At 37.9% G+C, this 16,566-nt stretch overlaps 5 protein-coding genes across 6 annotated transcripts; 2 read left to right on the plus strand and 3 right to left on the minus strand.

The window, feature by feature from the left end:
* The first annotated feature begins 2,210 nt into the window (after positions 1 to 2,210).
* LOC111207427 (F-box protein At4g35930) lies at positions 2,211 to 4,093 on the plus strand. The gene is made up of 5 exons (XM_022705457.2): positions 2,211 to 2,441; positions 2,605 to 3,072; positions 3,144 to 3,218; positions 3,283 to 3,392; positions 3,484 to 4,093. The coding sequence occupies exons 2-5, from the start codon at positions 2,617 to 2,619 to the stop codon at positions 3,755 to 3,757; spliced, it is 915 nt and encodes a 304-aa protein (XP_022561178.1). The 5' UTR covers positions 2,211 to 2,441; positions 2,605 to 2,616; the 3' UTR covers positions 3,758 to 4,093.
* Positions 4,094 to 4,448: 355 nt separating this feature from the next.
* Positions 4,449 to 6,340, plus strand: LOC111207724 (glutamic acid-rich protein-like). Its single transcript, XM_048763398.1, has 3 exons — positions 4,449 to 4,775; positions 5,110 to 5,533; positions 5,648 to 6,340. The coding sequence occupies exons 1-3, from the start codon at positions 4,695 to 4,697 to the stop codon at positions 6,199 to 6,201; spliced, it is 1,059 nt and encodes a 352-aa protein (XP_048619355.1). The 5' UTR covers positions 4,449 to 4,694; the 3' UTR covers positions 6,202 to 6,340.
* Positions 6,341 to 6,422: 82 nt separating this feature from the next.
* LOC111207723 (rac-like GTP-binding protein ARAC1) lies at positions 6,423 to 8,328 on the minus strand. Its single transcript, XM_022706032.2, has 6 exons — positions 7,595 to 8,328; positions 7,344 to 7,431; positions 7,074 to 7,247; positions 6,918 to 6,982; positions 6,768 to 6,833; positions 6,423 to 6,685 (listed from the first exon to the last, which is right to left on the minus strand). Exons 1-6 carry the CDS (start codon positions 7,691 to 7,693, stop codon positions 6,584 to 6,586), a joined length of 594 nt encoding a protein of 197 aa, XP_022561753.1. The 5' UTR covers positions 7,694 to 8,328; the 3' UTR covers positions 6,423 to 6,583.
* Positions 8,329 to 8,700: 372 nt separating this feature from the next.
* On the minus strand, positions 8,701 to 11,308 carry LOC111207722 (senescence/dehydration-associated protein At4g35985, chloroplastic). 2 transcript variants are annotated; one of them, XM_022706031.2, is made up of 4 exons: positions 10,187 to 11,308; positions 9,360 to 9,526; positions 9,179 to 9,263; positions 8,701 to 9,098 (listed from the first exon to the last, which is right to left on the minus strand). In XM_022706031.2, exons 1-4 carry the CDS (start codon positions 11,050 to 11,052, stop codon positions 8,903 to 8,905), a joined length of 1,314 nt encoding a protein of 437 aa, XP_022561752.1. In that variant the 5' UTR covers positions 11,053 to 11,308; the 3' UTR covers positions 8,701 to 8,902. The 2 variants fall into 2 exon arrangements, 1 of the variants encoding a protein (XP_022561752.1); XR_007326384.1 differs by having other exon boundaries at positions 8,937 to 9,098; positions 9,360 to 9,561.
* A 1,572-nt stretch (positions 11,309 to 12,880) lies between these two features.
* LOC111207752 (cold shock protein 1) lies at positions 12,881 to 13,993 on the minus strand. Its single transcript, XM_022706085.2, has one exon. The coding sequence runs from the start codon at positions 13,866 to 13,868 to the stop codon at positions 13,107 to 13,109; it is 762 nt and encodes a 253-aa protein (XP_022561806.1). The 5' UTR covers positions 13,869 to 13,993; the 3' UTR covers positions 12,881 to 13,106.
* Positions 13,994 to 16,566: the final 2,573 nt, after the last annotated feature.

A 16,566-nucleotide genomic window follows, 5' to 3' on the forward strand; every position in this document is an offset into this window, starting at 1 on the left:
TTTGTCTTTGAAATGCAGTTACGGTAATCATATGCCTTGTTTATTCTATTTACAATAATTTAATTCTTCCCTAGAATAATCTTGCTTCACGTGGATTGCCCATGATTGTTTTCTAGGCAGCTGGCTAAACGGACGGTAAAATAATGGTTTGCCTATCATTTAGCAAAAAAATATGTATATATTTATATAAGAAGTACAATAAGTTATCAAATATTTTGGCACGTATACTATATGCATGTATGGAAAGAGTGGACATTGGTGTTGGTGGTGGTCCTGGTGAGTATGACTGCTACAACCTTTTTTTATAGTGTCTATGTACCAATGCGTTTACTCTCTATAGAAAATCTTAAATGTAAAACATTGTTTCCTCAAAAGTATATCACTAGTTTCGGCAAAGAAATTGTCGGTTCGGTAAATATGTTGATATTACAGATGCTCCATGACAATGACCGAAGTACTGAATACTAAATTAAATCTTGTAGATGTTCAGTTGTTTCTAAACAAATTAAGGTTGCGGAATTATTTTTGAACAAAAGTCTCAACAAAACCAGTACAAACTGATTAGTATTAGTATGTCATAGTGTAAAAGTAAGAAATGAGAACTTATTTTTATGGGGAGGTGAAGAAGATTGAGAGACTGTTGTTCGTTTGGTGGATTGTCTAACATGAAATTTATTAGTTGAAAACAATCGTGCACCTTACTTTATACTACTAAACTAAATGTTTCGAAATGTCCTCATCTGTAACAATTAATGGGACAGCTAAATTTTCCATACACATCATAAAGTTATTTATTACTTATACTTAACAAATGTATTTTAAATTTCTATACAGTACTTTAAACTAGTTTTGAGGTTTAATTAGTGTAAATCTTCATCGAATGTCTAACACTTTGTAGGAACCGAGCTTATAAAAAAATGATTAAAGTACCCCTCGGAATCTGCATTCCCTCTGACCTAACTGTATAAAATTGCTAAACTATAAGCTTCAGCACACTCTTGTTTACGTCGAACAAACATCAACATAGCAATAAGTCGAATCTCTAACAAATATAAAATCACGTGCTAATCAGCTAGCCCCTAACAGAGTAGCTTTGGCAGTCCGTGAACCAATAGTTGATAACTTGCAACTAATCATACACGGGGTCTTGGGCAAAACCTAACGAAACATTGGCCTTAGGCCTCCAAAAAATTTGGAAAAAATTACGTAGAAAAAAATCTCCAAAATTTTTTTTTAGATCCCCAAATTTACAAAAAAAAAATTTTGCTGAAATTTTTTAAAAACTGTCTACAGCCCCATGAATCTCAAGGCCGGCCCGGATCATATGAACCAGAATAGCCCGTGATTTTTTTCAATATACATATATCAATAATTATAATCTTAAACTATAATATTTTCTGCATAATAGCATGCGCTACCAGCTAATGAGTTTCAGGTTTTTGGTTTATAATCTACATTATGTTTTGACTGGTACAAGTGGACTGTTTGTACATAAAGTCATCACTATACAAATGGGTTGAGTTATTCGTTAGTAAGCCCATAATGTCAATATCTCAAAATCAGTCATTGGCCCAAAATCGAAACAGACTTTTCCTATTATCCTCGTCTGCAGACCGAGACAAAAGATGCCAAACCGAGGTACCCCGCACTTGTATTAAACAACGAGATAACAGAAAATTAAATGCAACACGTGAAAAATATAATAAATTTCAGTTACAACTTTCGTGATTTCGTTTCTAGCTATACTTTCAATCTTTTTTTTGAACTTATTCAATCAGTTGATACGTTTATACAAGGGAAAAAGATTTCAATACGTAGAAAAGGAAAAAAAAAAAAACTCACGAGGGGAGCCACACTCGAAATTGATAACGCGTGATTGAGGATTAATACATGTCCTTTTATAACATTGAATTTAATCATGCTAATTACCCCCCTTACGTAGGACCCGCTCTTAAAGCTCATATCACAAAAGTCCTTAACTACCCTTCATCCCAAAAGCCATTAAAACAACAACGAGAAGGATACATCCGTCACATCACAAAGATATTACTATTAAAGAGTAAAGCAAAATAAAGAAAAGTAGTCGTACAAAATTATTAAAATTGTAGCGCAATCTACGCTTCAAAATTGATACAAAACAACTAGTGGGTAAAGGAAAGTGGGTCCGGCGTCTCCGATAATCAAGGGATTAGCCAGTCGTAACGCACCACGTATCGAGATTACTTGGGTACTTGTAATAGTGATTAAGAAACGGTTTTGGCGGGCTTAATTAAAAAATTCAAAAATCAGAGGCCGAAATTAAAAACCCTAGCCCCTCTTTCTCTATCTACCTTTCACTCAAATCTCTTCCCTCGCCACTTCTCCCTCCATTTTCGCTCTCTAGGTTTCGAGCTTCCTCTCTCTCGAATCCGAAATATCTATTCCCCGAAGTAGAATCCGAGGTTAGTTCCTTCTCCGTCTCTTCTCTTATCCCCTTTTTTCGATTTCTAGGGTTCGAATCCATCTCTCTCTCTCTCTCGATTTGATTCGATTCGATATCGTAAGTTTAGTGTAATTGGTTGATGAAATTGCTGAGATTTGATGGTTTTTGTATTGATTTTGTAGCTGTGACTGCATATGGGGAAGGTATCACCGAAGGATTCGGATTCGAAGATCTCAACGAGGAAGAAGAAGCTGAAGAGTTCGAATAACAAGTACTTAAAGCCTGGGGCTCTTGTTCAGCTTTGTTACAGCAAAGCTTCGGCTACGGCTAAGTCTAATAATGATTTGGGGAAGAAACGTGTACCTGTGTTTGATACTAAGCCTGCTAGGAGCAGTGTGATTGCTGTGGAAGATGTTAGTTCTCCCAGGAGCCCTCTTTTATCGTCCCCTGTTAACGTTGTTAAGAGGAGCAGTCTGGTGAGGCCGATGAAGTTCGATGATTTGCAGGTGGAGAGTAGTAAGAAGAGTCCTTTAATGTTATCTCCTGTGGGTGTTGTTATGCAAAACTCGCTGTTGAGGACGCCGAAGACGCCGCAAGCTGAGCCTTGTGATTCTGAGTCTCAGTTTGAGGCTCTTCCCATGGATTTATTGGTAACTTTTAGTGTTTTACTCATGTGAAATGTATGAAAGTTTTTGCCTTGACTTATTATATCTCTTTGCAGGTTAAGATTGTGTGTCATCTGCACCATGACGAGCTGAAGGCAGTGTTCCATGTTTCTCAGAGAATAAGGGCAGCTGTGAGTGTTCTCTGACTTGTTTTTAGTTTTGCATCCATGTCTTAATCTTTCTTTTTGGAATCAGGCTGTGATTGCAAGACAGTATCATTTCAATTATACAACGCCAGACCGCTCAAGGCAGGAGATGCTGAGTGTTCTGACCCCAATGCCAATAAATCGTTGGCCATTTGTTAGGTACATGTTTTGCTTTTCAAGTTTACGAAAAGAGCATCAAACAACTTGTTTGGTTCTTAATTAGACCCTCATCATGACTCTAATGAAACAGCAAGGGTGATGAAAACTATAGGATCATGGGAAGCCCACACACCCCAAAGGCACCGAGACATGCTCCTCGGCCACCTTGCCGAACTAAACTAGCGGAGATGAAGCAAATCACCGCCGTTCTTTTCCAAGACCCGACGGCTTTCCCTTCGAGGTGCAGCGTTCCTTCGGTTCTCCAGAGGCCGACTTTGTTCAAACCACTGGCTCCAAAGCACCCTCGTGTGCTCTTCTATGAAGATGAGTTATGTCAAGCTGTTGCTCAAAACAACCTTCAGTGATTATGCTTGCTACAGTCAAGACGCTTTCGTTTCGCTTGTCCATCTCTGTTCATATTAAGTTTGCCTTCATCGTGGTTCATGATCATCTCCATCATGATTATCATCATCAGCATCATCTCAAGTTATAGACTATATAGTATAAGTAGCATGCAAGTTTTGTAGCAGTGCTAGTTCAGGGTAGTAGGTTTACATGGTAATCTCTTAGTATCATTTCAAGGTTTTCGAGTTTTCAAGTCATCCGAGTTTGTCGTAATAAGCAAGTGTTTTCTGAACTGGTCGTCAGTTGAGTCTTGTGTATATTTTTCTGCATTTATTTGGATTGTTTTTATTTTTCTTCTTTTATCACCTTTACTTGCTTTCTTCTTAAATTTGCTATGAATTTTTTCGTGAATTGAATCGTACCAAAAAATGAAGACCAGTAAACTCGAGTTCATGAGAAAATAATATACGAGTGTTGTAAATATAACAAGATATCCATAGATGTAAGTGTAAAAACTCCTACTTATTTGGTCTTATTGGGCCTTGAACCATTTGCAAACAGCCTATAGCGTGTATTAACTAACTCATACGGCGACGTTTCGAACCAAATGAAATCGTACGGCGCCGTTACTATCCTTGTTGCCAAACAAGGCCTTTGTTTTCCCGTGTAGGGTCCACCAATTCCTTTTGTGGCTATAAATCAAGCTCTCTATGTGTTGCGTAGAAACATTTTTCTCCATCGGAGAGATTCGAGATCTCGCGGCTCCCGTCGTCTCTTCGCCCCCTCAGCTGCTATCTCCGATCCATCGCTAATCCACTGTTAGCTTCTTAGGATTGATTTTTGGCGCGTTATTATAATAAGCCTTCGTGATCGATCTAGGGTTCCCGCGAGATCTGAGATTTCATCTTTTTTGTCCCGTAGTCATCATCTTCTTCGCCGTCCCTAAAAATCGTAACAATGTCTCGGTGTTTCCCGTTCCCGCCACCTGGCTATGTAGTGAACGGAATCCGCGATGAGGCTATGATCGAATCGATCAAGGTTTGTTTGAGCATTGATATGGTTTTTGGTTTTTTTTGGGGGGGATTTTCGAATGCTCAAACCTGATTCTAGAGTTTGTTGACGGCTTGAAAGATGGTGATAGTGTTTATCTATTGAAAACGAGACGATTATATAACACGAATACAATGTCACAATATCAATTGTTGATATTAATGAGAAAGACAATTCTAAGTTTGTATAGTTCATTGAGTAAATGTCCCTAAATCAATTGTTGTGCACCACCATTGGGAGTTGTAAGAGTTACTCCATCTGAGTTTTTGATGTGGCGAGTTCTTGATTTAGTCTCTGACCCATTGAGTTTTTGTCAATTCAGGGGGCTGAGGACAAGTGTTATAAAGAACAGAGGAAGAAGGAGAGAAAAAGAGATAACAAAGAGAACAAGGATAAGAAGGATAAAAAGAGGAAGGAGAGGGAAAGAGGGGAAGGGGAAAGCGAAAAACACTCTCATAAGAGAAGGCGAAAAGAGGAAGTTGCCAAAGATGTTCAGAACAACCAGAAAGTTGATGTTTTTGGCAAACTAAAAGAAAGTGAAATAAACTGTTTGGAGAAGAGCAGCCTTACTGTGGAACGTGAGCTGGTTCAGTCCACGTCTCAAAACTCTTGTGATAGCACTCTTAACAGCAATGACAAGGTTAAGCAGCCTCTCAATGGTAGACATAACAGCAATGAGCTACCTAAGGAGATGGAGAAGGAGAAGCAGCCTCTCGATGGTAGACATAATAACAACAACGACTCTGGTGAGTTTGTTTGTGTTTCTTCCTTTCCCTGGGAAGGATTGTAGTATTCTTGTTGGGTTTAATTACCTTTTCAGGAATATTGATGACAATCTTTCTTCATATATGAATTTGAAGAAAGCATCATTCGGATTCGGTTGCCTATTCGAAGGCCGAAAGATCCTGAGGTGATGGTGATGACCAACAAGGATCAACCTTGTCCTTCCCGGGAAATAAAGTTAGATAGTCTTGTTACTAAAGAGCAGCCGCAACAACATCCTTGTTCCACTTCTGCACCACAACAAGAGAAGAGAAAAAAACACACTTCCTCAAGGAAACACAAAGAGAAGAAGAAAGTGCCGTCTTCTACTACTGAAGAAACTTATCAACCTTCAAGGCTATGCAGGTTGTGCCCTCCATCAGTGGCGGAGCACTTCTTGAATGTAGTTGAGAATTGGGTCCCTAACACGATCGAGAGCAGCGTAGAGCTAACTAACTCTGAAGATGACGACGAATCTTGGTGGTTGATGAAGAAGAAGAAGCCAAGTAGCCACAAGATCGACACATGCAAACAGCTTAACAGAAACAATGAGACCAAGGAAGTACTAATAAGCAGTTCAATAGCATGGCCACGTGCTAGCCTTTTACCAGAAGCTCATGTCTACGCCTTACCTTACACCGTCCCTTTCTGATAACATCAAAGACTCAAAACCTGGTCGAGATATCTATGTACCGGACTCGGACCAGATAATTTTTTTTGGTTTAGCCTTAAATGTTTGTTTGTATAAGTACACTGTTCGTTATTCTTAGTAAAATCAGTATTACGCCTTATATCTCTCTTGCTGGTAAATTGATTTTTTCATGACAAGTGAGATCGCATAACAAACCAATTAGAATGGTAAAGAGAGAGAGAGAGAGGGAACTATCAGTTGAAACAGACAATTAAACCAATAGATAGTGTTTTAAGGAACTAAAGAGACAGCAATCACAATGAAAAGAAGAGAAGAGAAACAAAAAGAAAGAAAAAAAACCAAATACTGTCATCAAAGAGCTTCTTAGCCTCTCCATAAGCTATTACAAAATGGAGCAAGCCTTTTGTGCTTTGCTCTTCTTTTTCTTCTGCTTTGGAGGTTGAAGGACCACTCTGATCGCTGCATCAAAGACTCCCTTCACGTTCTGCAGTTTATATCACACATGATTTTACATCAAAAAGATGGAAGCCAGTATTGAAAAAAATGGTTCATTAAGATTTATATACCTCTTGTGATTTTGAAGAGCACTCGATGTAAGCAGGCGCTTCAATTAGCTTCTTGAGCTCCTCTCCCTTTTAATGGTGAGTCAGGCAAAATGATTTACTTGTTTTTTTTTTGGGAAAATGGCACTGAGGAGATATAACAAATATTCATACCTGAGCAGTGGTAATAGGGACAGCACCAGGATGGTCGATGAAAAACTGTTTGTCATCCCGAAGATCTGACAGAAAACAAGGTCAGGGCAAGAAGACCAAGTATCAAACCAAAGATTCAGATGCAACAAAGCAAGAGATGGAAGAAGAGTAAGATACCTAGTTTGGTACCAACAAGGACGATGGGGACACCAGGAGCATAGTGCTTCAACTCAGGGATCCACTTCTTGGAAACATTTTCATAACTAGCCTTACTAATCAGAGAGAAGGCTAGAATGAAAACATCTGCACCACGGTAACTCAATGGTCTTAATCTGTTGTAGTCCTCCTGCCCTGTAAAACATATAGTATAAGACATAATATTTGATAGTAAATCCATAGCCTTAACTGCGAAAACTCTGGATGATGAAATGGGTCCTCATCATTTACCTGCAGTATCCCACAAGCCTAGATTGACCGTCGCTCCATTAACAACCACATTGGCACTAAAGTTATCAAAAACAGTCGGAACATAGTCCTGTTCCCATGGAAAAAAAGAACACTTAGTGAATATACATTACAAAGCTCTAACGTTCATTCTATCAGACAACAAAAGAAACCAAACACAATTAATTCACATTAAATATATATTCAGACAGAGATGACAAATGTTGCCAAGAATGTCGGATTCATGTTATTACCGTGGGAAAGGTGTTGCTGGTGTAAGAGATAAGCAAACATGTTTTGCCAACAGCTCCATCACCAACCGTGACGCATTTTATGAACCTTGATGCACTCATTGCCTAAACCACACGTGATGACCACACAATACACACACAGAGAAAGAAATAATCAACCTCAGATCTACGCCTGAGGAACACCACAATATGAAGCCAATTCCTCTGAACCGTCTACCATTTACATTCAGTTAACCATCTCCCGCACAAATAAAAACCTATGTAAATGTGGAAAGCCTAAAAGGAAATGTCAGAAAGAAAATAAAATGGCGAGGGAGAACACACAAAAGACGTGATCAAAGGAGGATGAGGAAGAACATGGTGAATGTGTTGTGATGATTTGTTAACACGATGAATTTGGATCAACAGAGAGAAAGAGAAAGAGACAAAGTAGAAAGTGATGTCCGCAAATAATTGCCATTGAAGCGTTCTCTAATGGGTATGTAATGGCATCATCTCTGCCACCAACCTCCCCTATTATTTTGCCTCCTTTTTCTAATGTTTATTGTTTTTTCTGTTTGATTGGTTTTAGTTTTAATATTATGGACATCTTCTAAAAAATAACGTGATTCATATTCAATGTGTCAGCAAGACAAAACCATTTCTCTTATGGAACATTATTATGTTCGTTATGTACCTTGTTTAGTACTAAATTGTCTAAAATATTAGACTATCGTGCACATAATATTTAAATAATTTTATCTCCGACATTCATGCGTCATGCACATACATAACAAATAATCTAAATACAAATAATGTATATATATATGTCAACAAACATGCAAAGATAACTAGTTGCATAAAATGAAAAAAATGTGAATATGCTTTGCCTAGATTAGGATAAGGCTTCTCCAAAACATACTTTGCTTTCTCCAGCTGACAAAACATACTTCTCCCCCATAGACCCTTCTTCAATTTTTAATATATAGACATTGCTCAATTCTAGTTCTTGATTTCTTGTACTTGCTCTTGGAAAGTCTTACAATGGCAATGAGCGCCGATGCAGAGTAAAAACAGAGCATGTAACGAAAAGAACATTCACTACTCAAACAAAAGAGAAAATCAAGACATACAAAAAAAAAACAGTATCATTCTCAGTTAATGATATTTCGAAGGTTACCAATCAAACCCAATATAAAAAAATTGTCTCCATGTTTGTACAAATAAATCCATTTACTTTCAACAATAACCAAAAGCCCTAATCTTTTTAATCTGGTTATTGCTTCTGTACCAAGGCAATGAGACTCTGATGTCCAAAACAACACAACTCCTCTACTTGGAACTCTTTTTCCCCTTCTTCCTTTCTTTAGCTGCCGTTTTAATTACAGTTGAAGCCAGCGATGATGGCTTAACTGCACTCTTTGGGTTGAGAACTTGTCTTAACTTAAACACTGTCCACGCCGTTCCAAGAGCATGCCCAGCTGCTCCAAGCCCAGCGTTTGTCGCCTCAGCTGTCTTTGCTCCATACCTCCAAAACACAATATCAAAAACATCAAATCATCAGATCAAATATAATAACACTGAAACACATTGGCTTTTTGTACTTACTTGTGATCGACAATTTCAGTAGTAACAGTTGAAGTTGTTTTCATAACGTTCTTTCCCGCTACTTCAACAGCATCACATACCTTGTCTGTCACACACACACACACACACACACATAAGACAAAAACAAAGTTCAGTTTCAAGATGTATACAAAGATAATAGTATATAATAATTCTCTCTTACTGAATCCGTCAAGTGTTGCAAGAACCATTTCTCCAGGAAGAAGACCAAATAGTTTCTTCCCAGCTGCGCTATTCACCACTGAGCTAGTGAAGAATCCAGAAACTTTCACAGCCCCGGAAAGCACTCCTTTCGCCACTTTCTCCGTCATCTTCGTCATCTTTCTCACTCTGTTATACAACCCAATAAGTCTCAAAACACAATCCTGAAAGATAAAACAAAACTGAAAAAACCAGCGGTGCATTTGACTAAATGGACTACTGGTTTAGTTCTCAAATTTTTTTTCTCCAAAATTGTTATTGTATCTTTATAAATCCAAAATTAGGACGTTAATCTAAATGTTTTTTGACAAAACAAGACCTTAGTACTTTAACTACTGAAATGACAAGGGACTTAGTGCAAAAACACCATCCGCACACGTGTAAAACCGGTACTGTTAGTGCTTAAAATCGGTTATATTTATTGCGCCCCTAGTTCAATTACCGGTTGGGTTTACACCACCAATTGTGCCCGACTTTGGAGGATTAGTCAGGCCGAAGGCTTGCATCACCTCCAGATTGATAAAAAATAATACTCTCTCCGTCATCAAGTGTTGTTCATACAAATTTTTTTTTCTCGTGTTGTTTTCGAATTTTAATGCAAAATTTATTAATTTTATTCAAAAATTTATTATCTATTGGTTAAAATATAATTAGATATATGTAATTATGTTTATATAGAAAATATATAAAATTAATTGTTTCGTTAATTTACGTGTACGAACAACGATTAATATGAAATATAGGAAGTAATAATAAACAAAGAAAATAAACAAAAAATAAAGATCGTACCTTTTGAGACGTCTGAGAGTAGCAGGGCTAACTTCTCTCTCCTTCTCCGCTTTCGTCAGCTTCCGTTTCATAAAGTCGTTACCCCACACGAGACGATCCATCGTCACATCTCCACACCAAAGTATCCCTTTGATCAGCTGTCCCGAGCCAGCAGCGATCATCTTCGCCGCCACTCCACTGTAGTCCTCCACGTTGGGAGCCAGCGTCGTCCAGTACGCCGTGCACTGCTTCTCCACCATCTTCTTCCTCTTCCCCGTCAACTCCGACGGCGACGTCTCCTTCGCCGCCGTTAAATCCATCGCGGTCTCCACTTTCTCCTCCGTGAAGCTGCTGTAGTCAGCTAAGATCTCGTCTAGCTTCTCCAGCAACGGTTCTTGTCCCTTGGAAGCGATGGTGAGTCCGTAGTTTAATATGTCGTTGTTGTCGGCGGGGTGATCCGACCCGGATTCGTTAACGGGTCGGAGCGAGAAGAAGTAGTGAGACTCGTCGACTTTCACGGCGGGTGCGTCTTTGGTCAACGGCCACTGGATCTCGTCGGCGACGCGGGCGAAAACCGCGACGGTGATGTCTCCCTGAACGAGCCGGAGGATCTGGAGCTCTCCGACGGCGAGCTCGACGCTGTAGGATTTGTCGATGAGGTGGAGGATCGCACCGTGGATTGTGAGAATCACTTCCTCCGTTGATACCGGAGGAGCAGAGGCTGTCGTCGTTGTTTGATCGGGGAAGATGTTGTTGACGAGATCGTTCACGTCGAGTGAGGGGTAGAGATTGTTGGTAGACGAGGACGAGGAGGAGATCGGGAGAGGAGCGGTGGTGGTTGAAGTGTCGATGGTTGGGTAAAGCTTGGGACTTGGAGAAGGTTCCATTTTTTCTCGCCGGGAGTTGGAAACAGAGGAGGAAGGGAAATGAAGAAGAAGAAAGGTTTGGTTATTTCATATGAATGTGAAAACGATTTGGGCAAAAAAATGAAAAAGTGAGAGATATTAAGCGAGTGTACTTTTTATTAACTGTTAAGTAATTAGCTGTCGGATTACAGACAGACGTGGGTGTTGCGTGTTTGAAGAGCGCGTACTTATGTCTTAACCGGAACGGTTTAATACATAACTATAAGGACATTTACCAGTGCTTATCCAAACTTTATTTCTTAAAAAAGCTTTATCCAAAATTATATTACAGATTATCAGTGACTATGATGAATGTTTTCATTTTATCAAAATAATATGCTGTAATTGTTATCTTCTTTCATTTAAAAAAATGAACCTATTAAAATGACATATTTGAAAGTTATGAAGATGTATAAATTGGCTATGGTTCTTATCTCAACAAGGAAGGAAATTTTGTTTCTTTTTGCTCTAATTTGTATCATACAAGATTAAATAATTAATAGGTCTAATGATGACAAAACTTTTTAGTGTTGTTTTGTTTTAACAATTGTTGGTAATTTACAGAGTTAAATACTAATTTTATGAAAAATTATATATAACTGTCACCTATTATTTGGGAAAACAATCCACTAGATCTTAAAGTAATTAATATGTATAAATAAAGACAAACAATTACAAGAAAGAAAATCTAGACAAAAAAAAAGAAAAAAAAAATCTACACAAGTACAAGAATAAAAAAATGGAAATTGGGCTCAATAACACAAAAAAAAACATAATTCACTATCTAACTAAAATCATATTCTCTCTCCTCCTTTCTCTTCCTACCTCTCTATTCCCCTCTCTAAAAATCTAATTTCTCTCTTTTTTTTTGGTTATTCCAGAGATAAGCCCAGTAAAAAACCTAAGGGTGTAACTGGTGACAAATAAAAGGAATATATAGAATGATAAGAATCATTATTTATGGAATTTTGTGGAATGGAATCAGCATTCCATTTGTTCATGAACATTTTTGATTTGAAATGATTTTTCAAATGATAGTTAAAAATTTATTTGGAATAATATGGAATGTTGTGGAATTGAATGGAATACCCTTTCCATTTTTCTTTTGTAAATGATGAACAATTTTTGGAATGCATAGGAATTAAGCATTCCGGAAGTTTTTATTCCAAAAACATCCATTCCGGTTGGAGCCTACGAGATGTCTAATATGTGATCACTTGACTATTTCTTTTGACATGTGTACGTGAGATGATGGTTCTTCACGTTTTGTGAAAACTACCCAAATGCATCATCAACGTTTGAGAAAGAGGTCTCTCATCAAAAACTTTAACAAGAGACATCTCAAATGGCTATTTGGAACCTTCAAATGAATAGTTGTTAATGTCAGTTGATTACTGTAGAGTTTTGGGTTGACGTGGCTGCTGTCTAACCGAGTCAGGTTTTTGTGTGTGTATTACAGTACTATCTTACCAATGATAATTCGACTGTGTGAGCAAAACTTAAAGCTAGATTGGATTAATCTAAAATTTAAAAATACAACGTAATCCTAAATGGCAGCGACTCTTGTGTAAAAGAATCAAAGATTGGCTTGATCTTTGTGTCAAAATTAATGTGTAAAGCGAACACATAGGTTTGATTCTATAGTCAAGCATCCCGTACAACGTACAAAGACTGCAATAAACTCAATTAAGTTACTAAAAAAAAAAAAAAAAAAAAAAAAAGACTGCAATAAACTGAAACCAGTAACAACTCAATAAAAAGGACAAAACTCAAAGTGACATAAGCAAAAAGAACAAAAGTACAGTATCCATATCAGAAACCAAATCTAGTTAAACTTGCATAGTTATCACAGAAAAAAAAAAAGGATCATAACCCTTTTGTACAATAATAGTAATAAAACTCAAAAAACAACAGAAGGACAAGGCAAATTCAGCATTCCCATATTCAGCAAAAAGATAAAACAAAGACCAAGAGTAAGATAAATACTTATACATTACTCAAATTCATCTTAATCCTTTTGTTGATTAGGAAGTAAATCAAGCAACAGAACATTCCCTTGCAAAATGACCTCCTTCACCACACTTGTAGCACTTTCCACCACCTCCACCGCTTCCTCTCTGGTCACAATCACGCGCCAAGTGACCAGTACCACCACACTCGTAACAAGTACCAGACTGTCTCTTCGTCGCACAGTCCCTCGCCATGTGACCGACTCCACCACACGTGTAACAAGCACCGCCGCCGCCGCTTCCACGTTCACCGCCGTTTCCTTTCTGAACGCAATCCCTAGCAAAATGACCAGCTTCACCGCAAGTGTAGCACCCGCCACCACCGGAGGCTCCTCCACGTTCACCGCCGCTTGATTTCTGAACGCAATCCCTAGCCAAGTGACCAGACTCACCACAACTGTAACAAGACGCTCCTCCTCCACGCTCACCACCGTCGTCACGGCAATCCTTAGCCATATGACCAGCTTCGCCGCAATTATAACACCCTCCGCCGCCGCCGACTCGCCTAGCGGAGCCACCGCGGGAGCTAGTCTCCTTCTTTTTAAGAGGAGCGCCGCCGGGAGCAGTAACGTCAACAGCTTTGGTCTTCCCGTCGGTTCCCTGAGTGATTTCGAACTCGACCAAATCGTCGATGGCTAGACTCCTGTAACCTTCGGAGACGATGGAGGATTGGTGAACGAAAAGCTCTTCTCCGCCGCCGTCGGGGGTGATGAAACCGTATCCCTTGGAATCGTTGAACCAGTTCACTTTCCCGGTGGATCTCGCCGCGGATTGATCCTCTAACGCCATCGGATTATAAGATTTGAGTGATTGATTAGGGATTGGGGTTGAGAAAAACCATCGGCGTGTTTGTGTATATATAGAGAGGAGGTAAGAGTTGGTTGAGCAACACTAAGAGCATTGCTCCTATGTATTACTCAATTTTCTACACCAAAATAATCAATTTTCTACTTAAAATTAAAGTTTTGCTCCAATGTATTACTTCATTTCCTACTCCAAAATAGAATATTTTTAATATATTATGTTTTATGTTATTAAAAAATTAGTAATATCATCTTTCATTTATACTATTTGCAAAATAGTCTATTTTCGTATGTATGATCTTTTATATTTTATATTATATATCTTTTATACGGTGTTTATCTTTTATTTTTTATATGTATGGTCTTTTATATTTTATATTATATATTTTTTGTTGCATAAAATAGTTCACTAGATGGATATTTATATAATTAAGAAATATTAACAGTAATTTTTATAATATATATATAGTGAAATAATATTTATATATTTATTTATAATAATATTTTATTAAAAATAGAAATATTTAAATATAGAGGACTATTTTATAAATAAAAAAGTTCAACTCCATTTTGGAGTAATGAGTTGGTTTACTCCATATTTGGAGTAATCATATCTATTATTCCATTTGGAATGGATTTTGGAGTGGTATTGAAGATGATTTTACTGCAAAATGGAGTTTAGAGTGGGTTTTAGAGTAGGATTGGAGATGTCTTAAGAACATCTTTAACTCCACTCTATTTTTCATTCCAAAATAGAGTTTAAACTAAAAATGTTGTTTACTTTTTATATATAATAATTTTTTATTTTTTATTCATCTTTCTATTTTTCACTTCAAAACAAAGTACCTAATAAACCATCGGAATGGTCTTGAATGTAATCAAACCCTAATTTGACTGTGTCTTATACAGATGTGAGTGGAGGATTCTTCGGGAGTGGGGAATTTGGGAAACTCTGCCACTTCATTTTCAACTCTTAGCACCGTTGCACGCGTCCAGCTTAGCTTTTGAATCCTGACCCTTCGTTTCGCGTTAATCATTTAATGATTTGAAAAGATTGGGTCACTTGTTGGATCGTATATTGGGTTCATGGTTCAGGAGTTTCTCATATGGGCCTAATCTACGGATGTTATTTTTATTTTCTATTGGTTAGTAATAAACGAAAGTAAATGTAGACGGATGATAGTATCGTTTGGTTTATTCACATTGAAGATTTGCCAAAGAGTACATCCAATAAGCTTCTTTCTCTACTCCGTTCCCTCACCTTTATCCTTTACGGAGTTAGAGATCTGATGAAGCTTTTTGTACATATCGCCGGTTTGATTCTGGCATCTTTCAACCGGCTTCGAGTTTTTTCGACCGGTCATCGCCTCCGAAGTCGCACCTTATCTTTTGGTGGACTTTCGGCTTTTGTCTCTGGCGCCTATCCCTTCTCCTCCGGTGATAGACGGCCAGCTTTTGACTCCGCGTCAAACTCCCATGGTGTTTGGCAGCGACTTATCACCGAGATCTTCCCGGTTATGTTCGATTGGCGTTTCCGGCATCTTCTACTCTCAATCGTCTCTCTTCTATTATCTCTGATGGCTTCTTCCTCCCCTTTGCTAGGACCGCTTCATCTTCGGGCTTTCTCTCATCATTAAAGATGACTGCTATTCATACAGGAAGATCAAAGATTGTAGAGTTGATTGAAGACGATTGTCTTTCTTCTCGAAACGTCGATCTGGTGATCGATTTGGATCTGGCCGAAGACTGCTCCGAGTGAGTGATTCTTCTTCATCATGTCTCCGCCAACGGCGGAGATCCGTCGAATCTCCTCTCTGGTACCGGCGGAAGCAAGCTGACTCCCAGCCTGACGCGTGTCCATTGATGGCCGAGCGATCGAACACGTGGTGGTGACCTGTTGGTTTCCTTCTGCAACGGTTTTCTCCTTTGGGCTGACGGCCCAAAATCTGTTTGTTTTCGTTAGGGCTTTTGTGCCCCTTTATGTTTTAAATTGTGGGCTTCGTTCTGTTTAGGGCTTTGACCCATTAATGAAACTCTGTTGACAAAAAAATAAAGATTTGCCAAAGAGTTCAACATAAAATTCAGCTTCAAAAAACAATTCATAGTATATATAGAACTTCACAATTTGCAACATGCTGTAAACTTGCGTTCATTATTATATTTTACAAAGTTAATATACACTAGTAAACTTGCGTTCATTATCTTTTACAGTAAATCATATTTTATGAGAATCCACCAATTCCATCTTTTCTTCGTAGAATAACTAAGGGGTTGATTGGCAAATAATAGAGTAAAATGGAATGATAAAAAAGTTGGAAAAGAAGAAATAAAAAGGGAAGATTGGTAAAATAACCAAAAAAAAATTAAAATTAGATTTTTAGAGAGAGATAGAAAGAAAAAGGAAGAGAGATGATTGAGTTTTGGTTACTTATTTAATTTAAATTTTTTTGTTAGTTATTGGGTGCAATTTTCTAATAAAAAATGATAATTGGAGTAACATTTTTCTCCTAGAATAGAGAATAACATATTAAAGTTGTTAAAAAAATGAGTAACATATTAGTCAACTTTCTTTATTTTTAGGGTTAATAGATGAAAAACATTTTCACTTGATCGACTAAAAAACAGAATAACTTAGTCGAAAACAGATTTACTACAAACTATTATCATCAATGGATACTTTTCAG

The sequence above is a fragment of the Brassica napus genome, chromosome C7, assembly GCF_020379485.1.
Source record: "Brassica napus cultivar Da-Ae chromosome C7, Da-Ae, whole genome shotgun sequence".
Lineage (NCBI taxonomy): Eukaryota > Viridiplantae > Streptophyta > Magnoliopsida > Brassicales > Brassicaceae > Brassica > Brassica napus.

Excerpts from the sequence above, each read along its gene's own strand:
- LOC111207723 (XM_022706032.2), bottom strand. The coding sequence starts at position 7,693 with ATGAGTGCATCAAGGTTCATAAAATGCGTCACGGTTGGTGATGGAGCT. Across the intron at positions 6,983-7,073 it reads CCTTGTTGGTACCAAACTAG|ATCTTCGGGATGACAAACAG; the intron begins GTATCTTACTCT and ends GTTTTCTGTCAG. Across the intron at positions 6,834-6,917 it reads TCCCTATTACCACTGCTCAG|GGAGAGGAGCTCAAGAAGCT; the intron begins GTATGAATATTT and ends CACCATTAAAAG.
- LOC111207427 (XM_022705457.2), top strand. The coding sequence starts at position 2,617 with ATGGGGAAGGTATCACCGAAGGATTCGGATTCGAAGATCTCAACGAGG. Across the intron at positions 3,219-3,282 it reads CTCAGAGAATAAGGGCAGCT|GCTGTGATTGCAAGACAGTA; the intron begins GTGAGTGTTCTC and ends TTTTGGAATCAG. Across the intron at positions 3,393-3,483 it reads AATCGTTGGCCATTTGTTAG|CAAGGGTGATGAAAACTATA; the intron begins GTACATGTTTTG and ends CTAATGAAACAG.
- LOC111207724 (XM_048763398.1), top strand. The coding sequence starts at position 4,695 with ATGTCTCGGTGTTTCCCGTTCCCGCCACCTGGCTATGTAGTGAACGGA. Across the intron at positions 4,776-5,109 it reads CTATGATCGAATCGATCAAG|GGGGCTGAGGACAAGTGTTA; the intron begins GTTTGTTTGAGC and ends TTGTCAATTCAG. Across the intron at positions 5,534-5,647 it reads TAATAACAACAACGACTCTG|AAAGCATCATTCGGATTCGG; the intron begins GTGAGTTTGTTT and ends ATGAATTTGAAG.
- LOC111207722 (XM_022706031.2), bottom strand. The coding sequence starts at position 11,052 with ATGGAACCTTCTCCAAGTCCCAAGCTTTACCCAACCATCGACACTTCA. Across the intron at positions 9,527-10,186 it reads ACTCTCAGACGTCTCAAAAG|AGTGAGAAAGATGACGAAGA; the intron begins GTACGATCTTTA and ends GTTGTATAACAG. Across the intron at positions 9,264-9,359 it reads TGCAACACTTGACGGATTCA|ACAAGGTATGTGATGCTGTT; the intron begins GTAAGAGAGAAT and ends TGTGTGTGACAG.
- LOC111207752 (XM_022706085.2), bottom strand. The coding sequence starts at position 13,868 with ATGGCGTTAGAGGATCAATCCGCGGCGAGATCCACCGGGAAAGTGAAC.